General features: G+C 35.7%; 2 protein-coding genes across 4 annotated transcripts; both read left to right on the top strand.

Moving 5' to 3' along the window:
• The first annotated feature begins 240 nt into the window (after window positions 1–240).
• LOC140777272 (phospholipase D alpha 1) lies at window positions 241–5,232 on the top strand. 2 transcript variants are annotated; one of them, XM_073121280.1, is made up of 4 exons: window positions 241–395; window positions 677–776; window positions 1,718–3,617; window positions 4,540–5,232. In XM_073121280.1, the coding sequence occupies exons 2-4, from the start codon at window positions 684–686 to the stop codon at window positions 4,971–4,973; spliced, it is 2,427 nt and encodes an 808-aa protein (XP_072977381.1). In that variant the 5' UTR covers window positions 241–395; window positions 677–683; the 3' UTR covers window positions 4,974–5,232. The 2 variants fall into 2 exon arrangements, with proteins under 2 accessions (XP_072977381.1, XP_072977380.1); XM_073121279.1 differs by having other exon boundaries at window positions 671–776.
• Window positions 5,233–7,106: 1,874 nt separating this feature from the next.
• LOC140779599 (uncharacterized) lies at window positions 7,107–14,078 on the top strand. Of its 2 annotated transcripts, none has more exons than XM_073124755.1 (6): window positions 7,107–7,244; window positions 7,351–7,496; window positions 10,771–11,024; window positions 11,710–11,800; window positions 13,685–13,751; window positions 13,842–14,078. In XM_073124755.1, the coding sequence occupies exons 2-6, from the start codon at window positions 7,438–7,440 to the stop codon at window positions 13,893–13,895; spliced, it is 525 nt and encodes a 174-aa protein (XP_072980856.1). In that variant the 5' UTR covers window positions 7,107–7,244; window positions 7,351–7,437; the 3' UTR covers window positions 13,896–14,078. The 2 variants fall into 2 exon arrangements, with proteins under 2 accessions (XP_072980856.1, XP_072980855.1); XM_073124754.1 differs by having other exon boundaries at window positions 10,766–11,024.
• The last annotated feature ends 5,154 nt before the right edge of the window (window positions 14,079–19,232 follow it).

The following is a 19,232-nucleotide window of genomic DNA, read 5'->3' as shown; positions in this document are numbered from 1 at the left end:
TTAAATTTTTATATGGAAAATCGTTTCATATTAAATTAGTATATAAACTATACAAATGAAAGATTAGGGGTAGTATGATTTAAGACCAAACGAGGGGAGGGGCCATTTATAATTTACCCTAAATAATGATATGATATGCTTCATTAAACATACCATACCAGGGTGTTCTTTGTAAATATTATATATTCAAAATTTACAATAAGCCTGAAATGGAGGGGGTAAAAGGCAAATAGCTTATTACTCAATTTCGTTGCCCGTGTCTCTTCTCCTCCTCTTTCGGATCTGGTGTCATCCTCTTGCTCTTCTTTAAAAGCCCATTTGCTCAGTCTCCATCTCTCAACCTCACAAGCTTTGTTAGATCTTTTTTCCTTACTACGATCTCCGATCGCCTCTTGGTAAGTCTTCTTCTTCCGATCTTCTCCTAGAGATTCGATTTGGAAATGCTTCCGTGGTCCTCTTGTAGCTATTTCTATGATTCGAGTGGAGATCCTTCTTGGAGCAATAGATGTCCTTCTGTAGTGAATTTTTACGGATCATGGCTTCTTTGGTCGTATCATTATTGTTGGATAAGCCAGATCTGCTGGTTTCAGTGCGGTTGCATGATTAGATTAACGAGTCGATGCTCTCTTTGGTTATTGTTTTGGTGTCTTATTTTGTGTTGTTTTCTTAGTTACAGCTAAGGGATGGCTCAGATTCTTCTCCATGGAACGCTTCATGCTACCATCTTTGAGGCGGATTCCCTTCCTCACGCTGGAGGTCCAAAATTCTTTCGCAAGGTATCCCGCTTGCATAGTCTTTTGTCTAATATTCTAATAGTCGTAACTGATCTAGGTAATAAAAAGATTTTTGATCCGCACAAAGAAATCTAGACAAAAAAAAAGTTTGTTTTCTTAAAAAAAAAAAAGAAAACAAAAGCTATTTCTGTTTTGTAATATGAAAGCGATCTGTGTGTACATTCCTACTATTTGATGGATTTCTAGATAAATTTGACGAATATGGCCTTAGCATGGTAAGTTCATAGTTTAATTCTCTGACGGTGGAGAATTTGTTATTTTACATAGTTATGGTAGTTTGTAGTAAGGATCAGAAATTTCTTTGGTTATTGCTGCATCTTTTTTGTCTGGCTTATTGTTTGTCTTCTAATTTACTGTCATCTTTATACTTGTTCCATCCTCCAATGCAACACTATAGTGAAAACCATCTAGAGCATAGTTAAAATCTACAAGTCCTTAGTTGGGCTAGGCTTTTGATACTTGGATATAGGAAAGGCCAAATTTTGCAACATTACTTTAGGTGATTTCTGTTCATAACCCAATGTGATTTTAGGTGAATCCAGATTCTGTTCTCTGCAGTTGCAATGCTGGCCTAGTCCCCTCTTCTATCTAAAAATCTGCGGTTATATTTCCTGCTCTTGAGCTTATGCGATTCTTCTTTTGAATTTTGTCAACTGTTCTCTGGAAGTTTGCATAAAAATCTAATTAGTTGACATTAGCCTAGCACATATGAGAATCCTTTTTCTGTGAATTCTACATGTTCTTAGTTTCTCTTAACTAATAATTTGTAGATAAGCAGTACTAAAGAAGTTTTTCATGCTAGAAATCTCAAAGAGTTTTGACATTGTGTCAGTGCATCAACTTCCTTTCTGATATATTGCACCAGTTCTTTCTTTCATTTTCCTCATTTAACTTGTATTTCCATGCTTAATTCTTCCTCATAGCTTGTTGAAGGAATTGGGGATACCGTGGGTCTTGGCAAAGGTGCCACCGCACTTTATGCAACTATCGACTTAGAGAAGGCCCGAGTTGGTCGGACTAGAAAGCTAAAAAAAGAACCTGCTAACCCTCGTTGGTATGAATCCTTTCACATTTACTGTGCGCACATGGCTTCCAATGTCATATTCACTGTCAAGATTGCTAATGCTATTGGGGCATCTCTAATTGGAAGAGCGTATTTGCCTGTTGGAGAGATTTTAGATGGTGAGGAAGTGGATAGATGGCTTGAAATCTGTGATGGGGACCGCAATCCTCTCGATGGAGGGGCTAAGATCCATGTGAAACTTCAATTCTTTGATATTACAAAAGACCGTAACTGGGCAAGAGGAATACGGAGTGGAAAATACCCTGGTGTCCCTTATACCTTTTTCTCACAAAGACAAGGATGCAAAGTTACACTCTACCAAGATGCACATGTCCCTGACAATTTCATTCCTAAGATTCCTTTGGCTGATGGCAAATACTATGAACCTCACAGATGTTGGGAGGACATCTTTGATGCCATCAGTAATGCCCAACATTTGATTTACATCACTGGTTGGTCAGTATATACAGAGATTAAATTGATTAGGGACTCTCAGCGGCAAAAGCCAGGAGGAGATATTACTCTTGGTGAGCTGCTCAAGAAGAAGGCTAGTGAAGGTGTTCGAGTCCTTATGCTAGTGTGGGATGATAGAACTTCAGTGAGTTTGCTAAAGAAAGATGGTCTCATGGCAACACATGATCAAGAAACTGAAATATACTTCCGTGACACAGATGTTCACTGTGTTTTGTGCCCTCGAAATCCTGATGATGGAGGTAGCATTGTTCAGGATCTGCAGATATCAACTATGTTCACTCACCATCAGAAAATAGTTGTTGTTGATCATGAGATGCCCAACGATGGTTCTCAACAGCGGAGAATCGTTAGCTTTGTCGGGGGAATTGACCTCTGTGATGGTAGATATGACACACAGTTCCATTCTCTATTCAGGACCTTGGATACAGTTCATCATGATGACTTCCATCAGCCAAACTTTGCAGATGGATCTATCACAAAAGGTGGACCAAGAGAGCCATGGCATGATATTCATTCCCGGCTAGAGGGGCCCATTGCTTGGGATGTTCTTTACAACTTTGAGCAGAGATGGAGAAAGCAGGGAGGAAGGGATCTTCTTGTACAGCTGAGGGATCTTTCTGACATCATCATTCCACCCTCTCCTGTGATGTTCCCGGAGGACAAAGAATCATGGCATGTTCAGCTTTTCAGATCCATTGATGAAGGTGCTGCCTTTGGCTTCCCTGATACTCCAGAAGGTGCTGCAAGAGCTGGACTTGTAAGTGGTAAAGATAACATCATTGATAGAAGCATTCAGGATGCTTACATAAACGCCATTCGGAGAGCAAAGAATTTTATCTATATTGAGAATCAGTACTTCCTTGGTAGTTCATATGGTTGGAAAGCTGATGACATCAAACCTGAAGACATCGGAGCATTGCATCTGATCCCTAAGGAGCTATCTTTGAAGATTGTCAGTAAGATTGAAGCTGGGGAAAGGTTTACTGTTTATGTTGTTGTCCCAATGTGGCCAGAGGGTGTTCCGGAAAGTGGCTCTGTTCAAGCAATTCTTGATTGGCAAAGAAGGACATTAGAGATGATGTATACCGACATTATACAAGCCCTTCAAGCTAAAGGGATTGAAGCTAACCCCAAGGACTATCTCACCTTCTTTTGCTTGGGTAACCGGGAGGTGCACAAGAGTGGAGAATATGAACATGAGGAGCACCCAGAACCAGACACTGATTATATCAGAGCTCAAGAGGCTAGGCGATTCATGATCTATGTTCACACCAAGATGATGATAGGTACTTGTTCACTATAGCATTATACTGAGCAAATAGCCACCTGATTTTGATATAACCTTAGGCTGAATTTGGTTTGTGCCCTGTAATAATCTGCGGCCGGACTTCAGGTTCAGTCTTAACGAACTGTAGTTTTTTTTTTTTTATATCTATTTTTTGTAGCCAAATAAATAAGTAAAAAATTTAAAAATAAAAATCTGATTAAAGTGCTCCTACCGAGAAGAAGATAATCCAGGATTTACGGATCCTTTATAGGGAGGAATAAGTTAAGAAAACAGGAGAATATGAGCATGTGCAGAAATTCTGCATTAAGTCTGAATTCATGATTCAGTAGCGGTATGTTTTTTAATAATTTCTTGCATAATTAAGCATCTCTTTTGCATGATTATTGTGCTACTGTAGTAGAAAGAACTTCACATTACTGCTATATTTTCTTCAATAGTTTTATTCAGCCTAATAAGCTAAGTCAAGGTTGCTAAACTTCATCATTCAATGCATGATTTTATTATTTAGTTCTATACTATCTATATTATTCTAGGCTACTTTTAGTTATTTACAATACTGATATAATGTATCATATAAAATGAAGTTTCCAAGACACTTGCTGAGCTAATTTCTATTATCAAAGTTTGTTAGAAGGATATGAGATCATTTCTTTTAACATAATCTTTTTGTCCCCTAATTTATGTCTTACATGCTAGAGATACCTTTTTCTGAAATACTCTTATTGCACAATTATATGGTTATTGTATTATGCTCCTACTTTGGTCTGACAGTCTCCATCTTGGCTTTCGACAGTTTAGTACTTGTGTTTTTAGTATTTATGTGAAAGCAATTAACTTGATTAGGCCATTGGTTGATTTCTCCTTGTGATAAGTTTCTGGCTTTCTGCATTATTGTGCTAATTTCATATTTTTGGTTTCAGTTGACGACGAGTACATCATCATTGGGTCTGCCAACATCAATCAGAGGTCAATGGATGGAGCCAGGGACTCAGAGATTGCCATGGGTGCTTACCAGCCATTCCATCTAGCAACCCGGCAACCAGCTAGGGGACAGATTCATGGTTTCCGTATGGCTTTGTGGTATGAGCACCTCGGGATGCTTGATGATCTCTTCCTAGACCCAGAGAGTCAGGAGTGCATTCAGAAGGTGAACAAGATTGCAGATAAGTACTGGGACCTTTACTCAAGTGATAACCTTGATCGCGATCTCCCTGGACACCTACTCAGCTACCCAATCACAATCACTAATGAAGGTGTGGTGACAGAATTGCCTGGGATGGAGTTCTTCCCTGACACCCGGGCTCGTGTACTCGGCACCAAGTCTGATTACCTTCCTCCCATCCTCACCACCTAGTAGTGATCTGTGCACTCTCCTCAGGAACCCTTACTTTCTATTTTGTTGTTTTGCTTTTTTGTTTGTTTGTTTCTTTCTTAATAACAGACATAAGGGGTTCAGAAATAATGGTAAGGCTTGACCTGATAGGAGCTAGAGAACTCTTATGTGTTTTGCATCTCTTAGAAGTATCCAGTTCAAGCCATGCTCTGTGAGGTCTGGGTATCGTTGATTATGTAATATGATTGTAGTGAAAGATCTTATGTGCTTCATTCTGGCATTCATGTTTTATACTTTTGAGACTCTTCTTGCTTTGATATGATAAGATTTGGTGAAGGACAATATCTTTCTCAACTTACTCTGGTGCTGCATTGTCGCTTTGAATATTCATTTAACCGTGTTGTATTTATGTTCATCCCTTTACAGTTTACACACACACACAGATACATATATAATCTTGTTCTTGAAGGATGCATCTAATCATATTGAGTATTATGCTAATGTTATATCTTTTCACTGGCATTTAACCAGGTGTTTGCAAAGAACACTTTTTTTAATGCAAATAAAAGATTTGCATATTAGTTTTACTCATGATCATACAGTTGCGCCGCTATCTTTGCACAAAATATATTTATTTTTGGCATAATTACACTTAGATCTTCTAAATTATTCCTCATTATAGACCTTATTTATTCTTTGTGACATTTTAATCTCTCAACTATGTAAACTCTCTAAATGGTCTATTCTATTAGTTCTCTGTTCTCTTTTGTGCCATTTGACTCTTATTTGAAAAAAAAATTAAGAGTAAAATGATGGTTTAATATTTTTCATCAATGATGTTAAAAGAGTGATAGATATTAAATAGTTAAGAGAATCAAAATATCACCCAAAAAAAAAAAAAAACCCCAGAGGGAGACTATATAAGATATGACAATTGTTTGGGGTTTAAGCATAATTAATTCTTTATTTTCAAAGATAATTAGAGAAATAGATGGCCCAGGAAACTAATTGAAACAATTAATGAGTTTCTATTGTCACCTAAAACTTGGCAAACCACCACCATTCACCTAGTCTACTAAATAGTCTAACACTTATATGCTCCTCTAATCCTTGGATATTTTATTATATATATAAATTTATTCGCAGGCTGATTGACTACTAGATACGGTCATCCATAGCCTCCTTTCTATGACAATATGATTGCGTCAACGTACAATTATGGAGATTATAATTTGGAATGAGTACCAATAAAGCTATAATTGTTACTCATTTTATATATTATTATGGAGAAATAGTTATCTTTAACTGACAATGTACCATATAAAAAACAATAATTTTAATTATTTTGGATCAGCAGTTCACACCTTTTCATTATAGGGAGGAAAATGACATGTAGTAGGGTTTGTATCAAAGGCTTTGGTTGATAGATTAAAATGGTTTCATTCTCTAATTATTCTATTCTTGATACACTATAATCAAAACAATTAATCTTGAAATTTTGCCTTTTTTTTCCTAATGAATTCATAATGAGATGTGTTAACTTAAGCGATGTCTCAATTAAATTGACAGTGTTGAGATCAAGGTTCTAAATATGAGTTTCAGAGTGCCCAAAAAAAAATAGTACGTTTTAGATGATTAAAATTGGGGATCGATCAAATCAGCCATATTGATCGATTCGTTAAAGTAGGTTTAGGTTCCAATGATGCTCGATGAGATAATACAAACTATAAAGACAAATATTCTGTCTCAACGATATAGATCGAGATAAGTCGATACTTAAATCCATAGCTTAGATTTGAACCCGAAAATATTCGTACAATATGCGTCTATTTAGCTAATTGAGGCTTCGAGTACTATCTCATTAATATCATTATTTCAAAATGAGACACAAAATAATTGATTTTTACCTAATTAAAAAAGACATTATTATTGGAGCAACTATAAATTCATTTTAAGTAAATGAGAAATTACTGCAAAAAAAGTTTAAAATTAGGAAAATTTTAAAAAAAATTCATAAAATATTTCTCTTATTTTTAGAAAATTTCCTACAAAAATGTCCTCTTACCGTTACTATGTAAATTATATCACTGGCTGGTAAATAAATAAATAAATAATAAAAAATAATAATAAACCAATCAACCCTACCAACCATCCAAAGGGACAAATAGAAGCCCAAAGGACAAAGTGAAAAAGCCCTTTCCCATTCCACCCCCCCTCTCTCTTCCCCATTTACTCCATTTCTTCCTCAATTCGAGCTCTCGTGGCCTGATCGATTCGGGAAGGGAGGGAAAGGTTAGATACCTCTTTCTCCAATCCTTCTCTAGGGTTCCTTAATAATCCATTTGATGCCTTATTATATGAATCCTTCCATATTTATTTGCCTTTTTGTTGCTTCCAGGATTCAAGTTTGAGCCTTTCTCTTCCTGAGGGGCTCGAGCGGTTGCAGTGGCGGTGGGGGTGGATTGGATGAGGGGTTAGATGCTAGATGCACCTCAGAATCACATCTTTCTCTGCCTGGATCGGCCAGCTTCTGGTTTGCATGGGGTAATCATTCCTTCAGATCTCTTCCTTCCGTGTTCTTCCTCTTGTTGCTTTTGGGGATTGCTTTGGTTCTAAGCAAACCATCCCAAGATTCCAACTTGTTAGATTTCTCTCTCTGGCGTTCTCTCTTGTTGCTATTTTCCCCAGTGGAATTTGGTTGGTAGGATTTTATAGTTACTGGTGAGGATGAGGTATTGCTTGCCGATTAGATCAATTTTCTCATTAATGGGGTTGGCTGTGAGATATCTGCAAATAGCAAAGAGACCGTTGATGGAGATTGTCAGGGCAAGATGGCGTTCCTTCCCTGGTGTAAGATCAAAAAATTTGGTCTTTCCTGAGTAGGATGTCATAAAAATCTAGGAACCTTTTTTTGCATTATACCTCTCTAAATTTCTTATTACATGTATACGCATCTAAATGATATTGCTTTATGTCATAGTTATCATAACTGGACCTGACCTGTCCAAGCGGTCGGATCGGTGATCTGACCAATAAGTTGGTTTGGTTTTATTATCGGACCAGAAATACAATTGATCTAGTAAAAATCGGTTGACCCGACGGTTCAACCAGCAAACCGTGCAACTGGATGAGTTTTTGCGAATTGACTGGATTGCTCTTCTTTTTTTAAATTACCTTATTGTCCTTAATATTGAACTATTCTATTATTATCCTAAGGGTAATTTAGTTTAATAAAAGTAATTATATTTTTAAAAATTAAAAGTGTAATTAAGATACAATTTGAAACAAGTCATATGATTTGATATACCTAAACCTAAATATTAGTTAAATAATGGAAGAAATACAATTCGATTGCTTTTATGGATATCTTTTAGTTTTGAGAATTAAATTTCTATTAAATATCTAATTATAAATAAACTAGGATTTTGATCGGGTGACCCACTAGTTGAACCAGTAACCGAATGACTCGACCACTAAGCAGGATGAATGCCTGCCTAATTCTGATAACTATTTGTATATACTCTCAAAATCCTTAGGTTTTTTTTCTTGTATGCATAGCCTGCATATTTTTTGTTGTCACATAGTTTGTTGTTGCATATTATTAGTTGTCAATTATTAGTTAAACTGAACCATTAAAAGTAAAAAGATGCATGCAACATACTCCTTGGGGAGATGTATATGTACAAATGTCATTGTACTTCTAATTGTTAGGTCTTTAACTATTGTTTAGCAAAAAATAACTTGATTAGAGGGATATACACATAAATAAGGGCTTTATTGGGTTATCCATGCAATAGACCCACACGTGCTACGGTCTTAAATTTACTTGTTTCAATGACAAAAAGTAGAAGGATGCTACTGCTCTGCATTATTTCAATTTTTTTTATTTTGTCTTGGCAAGTATAGGTTCCTTATTTTTTATGTGGATAACATCATATTGAAACCTTCTAGTAAGAAACAAGAACAATTGCTCTTGTAAGGTAAAGTAGCTATTGGATACAAGGATTTCTTTGCATAACATCATATTGAAACCTTTTAGTAAGAAACAGGAACAATTGCTCTTGTAAGGTAAAGTGGCTATTGGATACAAGGATCTTTTTTGCTGTTGGCACAGGTTTCGCAGCTGACATGACACATATTGCAGCATGTAGTGTGCTGATGCACCGTGCTGTTATTTTCTTTCCGTAGATCTGATCCAAGATTTACTTGGGCCTGTTCATTTTTTTTGTTGGAATTTTCCAATTTAAGATATTTTTTTATTTACGTTGATGTTTTTACTTTGACAACCAAGAAAATCCTAAAGAGGGGAAATACAAAGAGAGAAGGGAGACTTAACTGCATTTCAAGCCATTATCATTGAGCCTCCATTGCTCACCAATATTGTGGCCACACACCTGGCCATGCCATCTCTGCTGCCGGCATGCCCTAGATGACGAGGAGGAAGAAAGATTTTGTGTACTTTAGATGTATAACTGAAGACATTTTGTGTACTTCCATAGCTCCATTAGCATCTTCTATTTGATTGTTTGTGGTAGATTATGGAGTATCTAACTATCTTCATAATGCTAGATATGTTAATCTTTGTCTAACATGAAATGTGTAGTCAACATATACTTGCATGCAGATATTTGTTGCCATGGGTAGTGGTGGTTACTCCATAGGCTTCAGTGTTTTCGCAAATCATCCAAATGTGTCAAGTAGGAAATGCTTCCGCTGAAACTTAGCTATAGTTGCTCGTTTGCCATAAAGATAAGTCAAATCATGTAATAATGCATCAGGAAACAATATCAAAGTTGACAAATTATAATAGATAAAAGATATGCTGCAGCCTATCCATCTAGTGAACATTACTTTGTGGTGGTCATATGAGTTAGTTCAAATAAATAGAGAATTTTTAGGGACAGAGGGACTTTTTGGAGCAGTTTGATATTTAATGGACTCCAGAAAACTAACTCTTATACACATTTTGGCTTTGACTTGTAGTCTAGGAAATTGCTCTTGTTTGTGTAAAGTGCACAACAGATACATTGGCTTCTCATAAAGTGTACGACAGATATGTTAGCTTATTTCTTTTGTTGGTTGTTCTTCATTTGTCTGTTTACTTTGTGTATTACTATTGGCTACAATATATTACTGATGAGCCTAGTTGTTGAAGTTACATAGAATATAAAAATAAAAATGTTATTATGTAGATTGTGGAAAGTACTGGCCTTGTCGTTTTAGTGAAAACAATGACAGATATGCTGTCATGCTATTTATTTGTTGTTTTCTCTCACTATTTGTGTACTTGTCAAAGTTCTCTTGGTGAACTGGAAATTATCATTCATCATGTTGACTTGCAGTATGCAGTAGGCAAGTTTTGCAAGGACCACTTTACTTCCATTGTTTCAAGGCTAAGATTATATGGTCATTTGATTAATAATAGTTAATGAAGCTCCCTTTCTGGAAGACAGTGCCTCTCTGGTGTTCCATTCTTTTCCTTCTGTTTTGCTAGATTATATTTTGGGGAAACTATTCTTAACCAGCTGAAGGTTAACGGATATACTGATAGGGAAATTTTTTATGTAATCTGATGGCAATTTATATATTAACGTGTAAATTATTTTATGTCAAACTCTCAATATATGAAAACTTGCCATATGAAGCAAATGTTTAATACTTTAATATAGGTGCCTCAGCCTTTTTAGCAAACTGAGCTAGTAGATATCTTCAAACAAGTTTCTCTTCATTCCGTTAGTATGTCACTAATCACTGGATCTTATCTGAGGAAGCGGATGCTAATCGTTTACATGGTTAAACCTGGTTTGTAACAGAGCAGAGGTTGTCTTGGATGTTGTACTAAGCCCACTCCAGTAACTGCAGTAGATGAGCCTTCAAAGGGTTTAAAAATTCAAGGTCGAACAGTAAAAAAGCCCAGTGTTTCTGAGGACTTCTGGAGTACGAGCACTTATGAGATGGAAAACAGTGCAGTTCAATCTCAACGGAGTATTTCTTCAATTAGTACATCGGCACAACCCCTTGACCAACATGGAGCAGCAAGCAGCAGTAACCCTCCAGAATTTGTAAACCATGGTAATTGCTTTTTAACTATCCATTGAATATTGTCAATCTCCTTAAGGTTAACAATGGCGCAGTCTTCATTATTTTTTTATTTACTTGTTTGCATACTTTATGTTCTTTTTGTTGACATATATATGAACACAAAAAGAGGGTTGTCTGCCTTACCTTCTTGAAGAACAAATTCTAGAGCTAATTTCTTATTCTAATTTGATATTTGTTTTCTGGCTTTGGCACTTATTTAAATTGTTTCACAGTTGGTTTATCTACATTCGATAAGAAAGGGATAACAAACTTTTCCTTATTATCACTCTTTACTATTGCTCTTGTTATATCCCTATAGAGATGATTGTTTGCTTACAGAACCCAGTAAGTTAAGTGCCTACAATTATCTTTTTCCATTTTTCATTATCCAGGGAGCTCTCTCTCTCTCTCTCTTCCCTGGTTAGAAATATTCAGTTAATCACTTAATTTTGTGTAAATGGGGACAATGATACAAAGAATCTTTGAATACTTTTGGGAAATATTTCTCAAATCTGCTACAAATGTATTTCTCTTCTTTGACATAATTATGTTAGATTGGTCTGCTTTCTCTATTTGATTAGCACGAGAAGGAGTAGAAAAGGAAAATTTACTGGTTTATTAGAAAAGAAATTTTTGCTGATCTAGAATTTCTAACCACTTTTAATTTGAACTGTAGGTCTTCTTCTCTGGAATCACACTAGACAGCAATGGATTGGAAACAGAAGGCCTGACACTAGGTCACAACAAGTTCAGGAGCCGAGGTTAAGGTATGTCTATTAGAAAATAGTAATATGGTTTTGACCTGAGAAAGAGTAAGTCAACAGGCTTTTTGAAACTTCATTACCTGTAATAAATCTGTATAAAGTGCAGCACATTTTCATCAGACATAGACTATATATGTTAGCAGCACCAAAAGAAACCATGAATGTATACCTCTTATACAAGCAAGCAGATATATACTTCATATTGTTTCATTAGATATTAAAATTATGTTGCTATCATGTAGCCAATGATGTTAAACCCTTATGTAGTGAGACTTATGTGAGTATTTGACTTATGACTTGAAAAGCTGAACTGGACAAATAGGAGATTACTTTAAGAGATTTTCTCTCAAGAAAGCCTAAAATACATAAACAATACAAAGATATACTGTTTAATGTTGCTTTTGTTTGTAATTAGATTTATCACAAGGTGTGCAACATTTGAACCTTTGTAACATTTGCATATCTATGGAAGATATGAAAGAAGAGGCTTAGGGAATTCACATTAATAATTTGTTATCTTTTATGTCACGAAAATGTGGTCTTCATGCACATTAATTGATTTAGTGTATTTATCAATTCAATCAAAAATTGAAGCTTTTGAACATTTATTGGACTATCATTTATAAGCAAGAAATTGAAGGAAAGAATGCTAATATAACAATGAAATTTTAAGCTATCTTGTCTATTTTGAGACTTAAGTTTGGAGTTCAGTTAATCTGGTCACCTTGCACAAGGCTTATAGTTAGGTTTTTGTAGACCCTTTTTATAATTCACTTTCTGATTTTGAGCATGATGAAAGCTCTCTTCTGTTGAGTTATGAGAATTAAACGAGGAATATACTATTATATTAGGTCTTATTTGGTTTGAGACTAAGTCCCAAACTTGATTAGATAGTTTCATTTTTTAGTCCTGATTTTTTGAGAGTAAACTTATTTAGATGTGGAAAAGATAAAAAATTATTTAGTTACTGAACTAGTTTAGGAGTCCCTAAACTAGTTCAGAGGTCCCTAAACTAGTTTATGGGAGGTCCCTAAACTTAAAGCAAACATGGCTTCGTAGTTTTGAGAAGTGGCCGCATAACAAAAGTTATAAAAATCAAATGAGGAACATGAAGGTACTAACTTACTATAGTTGTCTGGTAACATTAATACTTGTGCAAACTAAGCAAGATGCCATTATGCTTCATGAAGTATTAACGAGTGATTGAAGCTCACAGATTTGTCATTTGCATTTTTATAGAAGGAAATGAAATATTGATGCAGCCATCAGCCCCAATTAAATGTTAATTCCATACTATTATTATTTTCAGTCCTTTGTTCAATTTGGATTAGCTTGGTTCAAGTTTCTGTTTCTTAACCAACTAATAGTATGAGCAAACATTGGAATTTCCACACCAGTTTAGATTGAACCTTGGATGAATCCATAAGACTTGGAAACCCATTAAAGACCAACCTATTGAGAGAAAATTCAGGCTGCTCACATTTATTGATCCACCAATGATTGAACCCTTGAGAGAGGGATCTTTGACTAGTAGTGAACCAGGTTGTATTCCAGTTTTTAATTTACTGATATGTAAGCTTGCCTGACAAGTATATTGATATGAGATGTAACACTGAAACCTTGTGTTCAAGTTGGAGCAATTTTGAAGCCTTCAGGCATTTATAGTTTGTCAATGGTCTCATCCTTTTTGGAATACCTTCAGCCACCACCAACAATTGTTGTTTTTTTTTACTCTTTTATTTCCTTTGTGCTAGTAGAGGGGCTACCTGTAATAGTATGTCAAACTACTTCATCATTTGGTTCGATTAAAATCAAGAGATATTTTATCTTGCGCAAGCCATGCTCCCATATATTGAGATGCAATTTACTTGGCATTTGTGGGTGCAGTTGGAATGCGACTTATGAGAGTTTGCTTGGGACCAGCAAGCCATTTCCTCAGCCGATCCCTCTATCTGTAAGACCTTATGAATAGATTGTTTTACTATAATTTAAGTCGCCATTTTCAATATCAGGTTGTTGCTTAGGTTGGCTTCTCATGTTGCAGGAAATGGTCGATTTTCTTGTGGATGTCTGGGAGCAGGAGGGGATGTATGATTGACTAGGTGAAAGATTTTCTTAAATTTGTGTTACTGCAGACTGGATGGGGAATTTCAGGAGCAATTGTAATTTTTATGCTATTCTCAAAATCCTTATGTAGTTCATACATCAAATATCAAATCATCTCATTATGTTATTGGCTTGTTAACCTTATCTCATCTGGTAGAAGAGAATTTTCATTTTATATTGTTATGGATTAGCAAATTGTGGATCACTGGCATTAGTGATCTTGGGAAAAATGTGAAGTGATCTTGGTTGGAGATTCAGGTAGTGACCTTTTATCTGCTCAATTGCAGATAGATTACCTATTCTGATTTATGATATTGGCTTGACCTTTCAAAGCTGCATGTGTAGTTAAACTACTTGAATATGACATCTAGGATATACTTTTTAAATTTTATTTCCCTTCAGTATATCTATATAATGATTCAAAAGTAACAGACAAAGATAGCCTAACCACAGATTGGTGCACTGTAATCTTCCTCTGTACACATTGTCTCCTTTTCTTCCTCTGTAATCCACCAGCTGGATTTGGACAACTTGTGTCCTTTTCTTCCTCTGTACACATTGTAGTTCTATATTAAACTTTTTGGAGGATTGCTTGTTGCATGAATCAGGACAGTATTCCCCAAGATAGACTATTATTTCATGATATGATAAGGCCAGATTTGGGTTTCCTACTTATACCCACTATATGAAGAGTTATCTGAGGTTGTAGTTACTGTGCCCAAGGGTCTAAGGTCTAGCTTGTATTGTAGTAGTGATAATATACTCCTATAATTCTATCTTGCCGTGCTTAATGAAGAGATGAACAGTGGCTTAATTGATGGGTTTCAGTTAAATGATGACATCTTATGTTTGTTGATGATATTCAAGTTGTTATTAAAGCTAACTCCTTTAGTTGTGATGCTTTGAATTATGTTTTGGGTAAGTATTTTATACTTACAAATCAACGTGCTAATCGTAGCAAATTAGTGTTTTACCTCCCTTTTTGGGCTTAATACTAATTTTGAGTCTGGTTGCACATCCTCTCCTTTGCCATCTATCATTCACTTGTGGTAGGGTTTGTAAGATGTGGAAGGGAATTGAACAATATCTAGATATTTAGTTCAAAATTTAGCACTTCGGTTATGAGGGCTCCGAGATCCTTGAAGGAGCTAATGATAATAGAAATGACCATATTTCCCAAAGAAAAAATAAAGCAACTCGAAGCAAATCCTCTATAGATCATCTACTACGGTCTCGACTTCTCTTAGTATGATCAAAAGAACACCAAAAAACCCAAGCCTACTTGTGCGGTGGCAAGATCAAAGGCTCCTATCGACGATATCATCAAGATCAATTTTGATGGCTCCTTTTCTATTCGAGATTCTAAAGCTAGGGTTAGATTCCTCGGTAGAGCTAGAGATGGTTCTCCTCTATTTCTTAGGGTCATTCCTATGTAGAGGACTCAAATTAGCCTTACTCAAAGCTAGAGAAACCTCAATCTTTTTAAGATTGCAATCAAAATGGATTATGAAGTTCTTATTAACATCCTCAATTACCGCTTCTTTGTTCCTTGGCGTCCAAAACACTATTTTTAAAATAAAAAAAAAAATCTTCTCCATCTTATTTCACGTTTCTCGGTTGCCCTTATTACCCACTATTTTAATTAACCAGCCAGAAAATTGGTTGGCTAATTTAGGTAGGAAAAAAGAGAGTTTCTCATCAATATGGGGTTAACTTATTGTTAGGAACACAATAAGTATCACCTTTAGATACCTCATGCATTTTGAGGTAATTTAATTGCCTTTTTTTATTTTAAAAAAAAAGAGAAGATTACATCAACCAATTCCTACCATCTCATTATAGAGACCATGGTCTTGGAATCCTTCACAGATACTCTGGGGGGCTTATATTTTGCTTAGTTGTTGTTAAACATATAATTAGCTTACAAACTCGGACTTAGGATCTATAAAAGAGAGAAATAATTTTTTTGTTTAAGAATCAAACAACCAAGTGAGAAGAAATAAATCTCATGATGGGCTTTGTCAGTGGCACGTCTACATATTAATTTCCAACGGTGTATACTTGGAACCTTAGTTACAAGAACTTGCTAGTGGACTAGATGCAGATGAGGAGGGAGTTCTGAAGGAGGCTAGTTTAGGTGCATGCATACATAGTCAGACCTTTATGCCCACTATATTTATAAAAAATATATATAAACTTTGTTGTAGGTGCAACTCTGTACAGATGCATTTCATCCATATAATTATTACCTATATATATAATTTGGGAGCATATACTTCTATGTTAATGTGGGAAAATAAAGAAGATAAAGAAAATAAAGAGAGAAAAAATAGATTGTTGGGGGGGAAAAAATAGATTGTTGGGGGGCATTAACTCACTATTTGAAGACCTTTTTCAGTTTGCTAAACTAATTCCAATGGAAACAGGATAGTGCTTGGATAGATAGGCAATAGTTTTGCAAAATGCTACCATGTTTTCTATGCTATATATATATATATATATATATATATATATATATATATATATATATATATATATATATATATATATACATATATTGTCAGATGAACTCATTATTGACAATTAGAAATTTAAATATAATTAAATTGCAAAACTCCTAATACTAAACCATAAAGTGCTAAATTTTTTTTAAAAAATGCTAGACTTCTTTCCTATAGATGTGTATAAAATTTTTGGAAAATTTATAAAAAATGCCATGCATTTTGCTTGCATGTTTAATATAATAAAAATTTAACGGTGTTCCAATTAAATCGATGCCATTGTCTTTTTACTTTATGAGTTAAAATAACTATGAAGTCAAAAGATTGTAATAATCTTAAATTAGTAGTTTTTAGGTTAAGGAGACTAGAATTTAAAGTCAAATGAGGTTTTTTTTTTCTTATATGTTAACCTCAATTACTGCTTTTTGGTTCCTTGGTGTCTAAAACATTACTTTTTTTTTTTTCTGTGCCAGTGCGTTCAAACGGGCCCTAGGGGCGTTCGAGCACGGGTTCCAAATAGATGGCAGTGATGCAGGTGTTCGAATGGCATAGTAGCGTGCAAACGCAAACACCAACCCGAGAGCGACCTTTGATATAGGCGTTCGAACGGCCCAACCGTGTTCGAATGCGAATCCAACCCGAGAGCAGTCTGTGATGCAGGCGTTCGAACAACCCCTCCTGTATTCAAACGCCCCTTTGGTTCTGCTGCATTGATATTAGGCGCATTCGAACGCGCCCCCGAGGGCGTTCGAACATGATGCAGAAAAACCCCAAATTTGAACCTGCCTATAAATACTAAAATGTGTTTTTAAGGTTTGGTAGTTGGAAGAATATTTATGAGGGTTGAGCCACCATTGTATTGAAAGTGATTAGAGTTATTAAACTCTTTGTAAGTGAGGGATTTGTAAAATAAAAAAGATTGCTTCGCCCGTAGATGTAGGCACATCGCCGAACCACATAAATATTGTCTCTCTCTTTATTGTCTCTATTACTTTCATTTTGGTGATTGCTTATATTAAGGTATTTAATCAGTGATTAGAACTTATTTAGTGTATTCTATTACCATTAACACCTCTTTAGAGTTTTTCCCCAACATTGCATTAGGTTTCCTTCACTATTCATATTTGTGATATTTGACCCATTTGAGTATTTGCACAACAACTACTTCATAAAGGCATCTATCTTTCTCAACCACCTAGTTGATGAGAGGCACTGGGGGTGGAGAGGCAACTCCTGATCATCTCCCATCTACTTAAAAGAAGTTGGGGCCTTCTTTGCCGTCCTCTTACTAACGAAGGGTTTAGAATCCGTTAAGACGGAGTTGGTAAAATAAGAGTTTGAATATGAAGTTAGCATGAAGACTCCTCTCTAATAACTAAGCCAAACCCACGTACCAATTTCTTAGAAGCAAAACACTTTCCTCTTACCTCTTTCTGGGAAGCCAAACTTAGGCATCACCCCTTGTGGGTATGGGCTTTAATCTTAAGTCTGAGGGAGTCCTTAAGATCTAATGTCAAATGCATGGTAGGCAACGCTGCTCTCATTCTTTCGGTACATGATCCTCGGCTGCCTCTCCCTACCATTCTTGGAGATTCCCAGCATTAATAGTGTAAAAGACCTCATTCTCTAAGGCATGACTGGAATCAAGATCTTATCAAGAGTTTATTCCCTAGACGATCTAGCAATTTCTCAACTAAATTAGCTTACTGCACGCTCTAGAAATCTTCATTGCTACATCACCAGCAATCACCCAATGATCCCACTCATCTTTTGAGGCTCTGAAATATGTGGGACCATTTACTATTGCACTGCCCATTTGCTAGAGTTGTTTGGTTTCACTGCAGCCTTGGCCTGAAGCAAGACAATAACCAGTTCAATGAATAGATTGGCTCCTTGTCTTCTATCATCTATCCTGACTTGCCCATTGCTTCAATGTGGGGTAGAGCATTTGTAGATATATAAATGACAAAGCCTTCAGAGATATAAATTCAACTCCTTAAGGTGGCAGGTGGACTTCACTAAAGTGCTTTGCTTTCTTCAGCTTCTCCTTCTTTAGCGATCTCTTTTTCTGTGAGCACCCTTTCATCATTTGTTTTGGAAAAAGACATTCTTTTTTATAGCATAGGTAGAATGTATTCTATAGTGAAGCTTAGGCTATTTTGTTATAATGCGATCAATGACTTCTCATACTTTCTGGAGCTATAAAGCTTCATAGCCTAGGATTGAACATATTTATCTGGAGGTTTGTTGCAGGAGCTCCCCCCTATCAAGATTGCACTGCACCATTGACAATCAATTATTGATCTCACTTGAGTCTTTTTTGACATGAGGCTTCAAAATCTATGGACAAGTTACTATTGCACTGCTCGATGAATGGATCAACTCACTAGCTTTTATCATCCCTCATGACTGCAGGCCCATTGCTTCAATGTGGGGTGGAGCATTTGGAGATATACAAATGACAAAGGTCTTAAAGTGCAGTGGACTTCATTAAAAGTGCTTTCTTTTAGCTTCTCTTCCTTTATTGAGTTGTTTAAACTATTTTCTCAATTTTGTTGGAGGTGTCAGGGTTGCATAATTTTGCATTAGCTAATGCCAAATCATTTGTTTTGGGAAAGCAAGAGCATTGTTAGCTCACAAAGAATGTACTCCATGAAGCATGTATAACAACATCATTGCCCAAGTTCTAATCCACTCCTCAATTTTGATTGTAATATGGATTCTACTTTATATACTCAGTACTTAGATTTTCCTTACTTTAATCTTTTATTAGATACTAGATGAGATGACCCAACAATATTTGATGTTAGATAACCAGATTATCTTTA

The sequence above is a fragment of the Typha angustifolia genome, chromosome 15 (genome assembly GCF_048772165.1).
Source record: "Typha angustifolia cultivar Huaian chromosome 15, ASM4877216v1, whole genome shotgun sequence".
In the NCBI taxonomy this organism is placed as follows: Eukaryota; Viridiplantae; Streptophyta; class Magnoliopsida; order Poales; family Typhaceae; genus Typha; species Typha angustifolia.
Note: the sequence above shows the minus strand (reverse complement) of the source record. Positions and strands in the feature narration are given on the sequence as shown.